Here is a 2,723-nt window from a genome sequence, read left to right on the forward strand (position 1 = left end):
ATATATATATATATATATATATACGTGTATGTGTGTGCGTATCTGTGCATTATATATGTACAAATATACATATGCATATGTAAATATATATATATACCAGTGTGCGTGCGTGAGAGTGCGTGTGGGTGTATGTATGTGTGTGTATACATATATATACATATATCAAGAGAGGGATCACAGCAAAGGGCAACAGGCATGCAAAACTGGCTCAGTAGTATTATGCAATTATTTCAGCATTTTGCTTAATCACGTGTATGTCCTATACTGCATTGAATAACACACCTGTTAATACATGCATGTATGTATAACTGCATAATGGTTTATGTGTGTACGAGGGTGAATCAAAACGTAATGCCATTTTGTTTAGGACAGGTATAATTACCAACACAGGAACATGTATCATACATCAAAATGAAGCTGGTCCTCTGTGGATCACATCCCTACTACAGAAAATAGTCACCGTTTCTCTCAATAGCAACGTTCCACCTTCGAATGAGAGCATGTATCCCTGCCCCGTAAAATTTTGTTGACTGTTCTTTGAGCCACTTCTTCACTACCGCTTTCACTTCCTTGTCACTGGACTATCATCTCTTATATACATGTATACATATATAAATATATGTATATATATATATATATATATATATATATATATATATATATATATATATACATATATATACACACACATATATATATATATATATACATATATATACATATATATACATATATATATGTATACACATACAACCACACACACACACATATATATATACATATATATATCGTCACTGATACATATATAGATACATACATACACACACACATAAACTGATATACATATATAATTGTATAATCTTAGTCGTCAGGAAATATATTTTTTAATACAAGAATAAATGTATAAATGAATAAATTGCTTTCAATGAAATTATATGCTTACTCCCATGCGACTGACAGCGCATCCTTTTTTTTTTTTTTTTTTGAAGTTTAGAATAAACACATTGCTTCTATATTTCCATATAGTTTTAGAACTAACACTACATTCAGAATTTTCATCCTTTTAAACTTTTATAAAATTAATTTTTACGCGATAGCTGTACACATTGAGAAAGAGGTCATGGAACAGAACGGGTCCACCAGTCTCTCTAAGCGAGATATTGACATAAAGCTACAACACTTTATGACAATCATGCCTGACATATGCAGTAAGTTTGCTCCAGAGAGAATGCCACGCCTACAGAAAGATATAACATCCAGGGATAGTAGGATTCTAATGAGACAACGAGCAAATATCGGAAATCGTCTGAATCATAGAATTTTGTTGCCTCGCTTATAATTTCCCTTGATGTCGCACGTAAAGTCTTCGGCGGTAACTCTCATCTAGAATCTCTCGAGGCGACTCCTGCGAATTCTTCCTTGGCCGTTTCCCCTCGTCTCTCCCTTACACATTCCTCGATACCTACACTTCGTTCTTCGTAACTTAAACAATGAAATTCAAAGACAATTACTCTTATGCATATAATTCCTGATACACTTTTCTTTGTGTCATTTTTTTTATTATTTTTCTCTATTTTTCGTGTCATAGTTTTAAATGCTCGACAACGACGGCAATAATGTCAGTGTTGTGCATTTGTAAATTTCGTAACGACTGATACTGAAATATTTGCCTGTAGACTTACCCAATCAGTCAATCAACACTTAAGCCCCAGTTAACACCGTTATTGGTGTCAAACTTTGGCACAGAGTCAGTAATTTGTGGGGCGGGAATGAGTCGGTTGCATTGTCCCCAGGGTTTAACTCGTATCTGTTTTATGGACCCCGAAAGGATGAAAAGCAAAGTCGACCTAGGTGGAAGCTGAGCTAAGAACATAAAGACGAACGAAATGCTTCTAAGCAACTTGCTCAGCGTGCTAAACGTTCTGCCAGCTCGCCGCCTTCATCAGCACCAATATCGTAATACGTTTATCTGTATCTTCAGTGTTGAGTCCATCCCTCAGTAAATGTTCCATTGTTGTTCGTAATTTTCCTCTAAAATAATGACCTTAAGTCAACCTTACGTGTACTCATGTATTCATTCCTTCACACACATCACACACACACATACATACACACTCAAACTAACACTGAATTCTAATGAATCTCATAGCCCTATATTTTTTATTACTTTACAGACTGCCCTGGACTTAAAAAATGTTGAGGTAACCATGAAAAGCAAGCACACTAGAACAATGCAATTCATGGTAAGTCAAAACTACTTTCTTTATTTTCAATCTTTTCTTGGGTCGTGAATTTTGTTTATTACTTCGGAGGTATTGTTTTCAGTCTTGTTTGTTTGTCCGTGGACAAGATATCTCAAGAACCGCTGGATGAATTCGGATGAAACTTTCAGGGATGTGTGGCCTCGTGACTGGAACGAACTGGTTAGATGTTTGGATCGACCCGGTACGGGACAAGGATTTTGGAGAATTTGTTATGTTTACTTTACTTTACGTTTACCCTGACTGCCACTGCAAAGGTCCTGAAGTGGATCCAACGGGAGAACACCACAAATACGGATGACAACAGGTAACCAGAACTGTGCAGTTGCTCTACTCAACACTTAAAGACACTAACCCACTTATGCATATTTGTCCAAATTATTTATTATTATGATTATTAGTATACATACATATATATATATATATATATAACACCAACATGGTTTTAGAAGCATCGAATAT

General features: G+C 35.3%; 1 protein-coding gene across 2 annotated transcripts in view; it reads left to right on the forward strand.

The window, feature by feature from the left end:
• LOC106870321 (uncharacterized) overlaps positions 1-2,723 on the forward strand; it is a 255,683-nt gene that overhangs the window by 129,953 nt on the left and 123,007 nt on the right. For both annotated transcript variants that reach the window (XM_052975839.1, XM_052975840.1), the window contains one exon: positions 2,175-2,243. In XM_052975839.1, coding sequence (XP_052831799.1) covers positions 2,175-2,243 — 69 coding nt within the window. The remainder of the gene's footprint in view (positions 1-2,174; positions 2,244-2,723) is intronic.

This window comes from Octopus bimaculoides, chromosome 22 (assembly GCF_001194135.2).
Source record: "Octopus bimaculoides isolate UCB-OBI-ISO-001 chromosome 22, ASM119413v2, whole genome shotgun sequence".
NCBI lineage: Eukaryota > Metazoa > Mollusca > Cephalopoda > Octopoda > Octopodidae > Octopus > Octopus bimaculoides.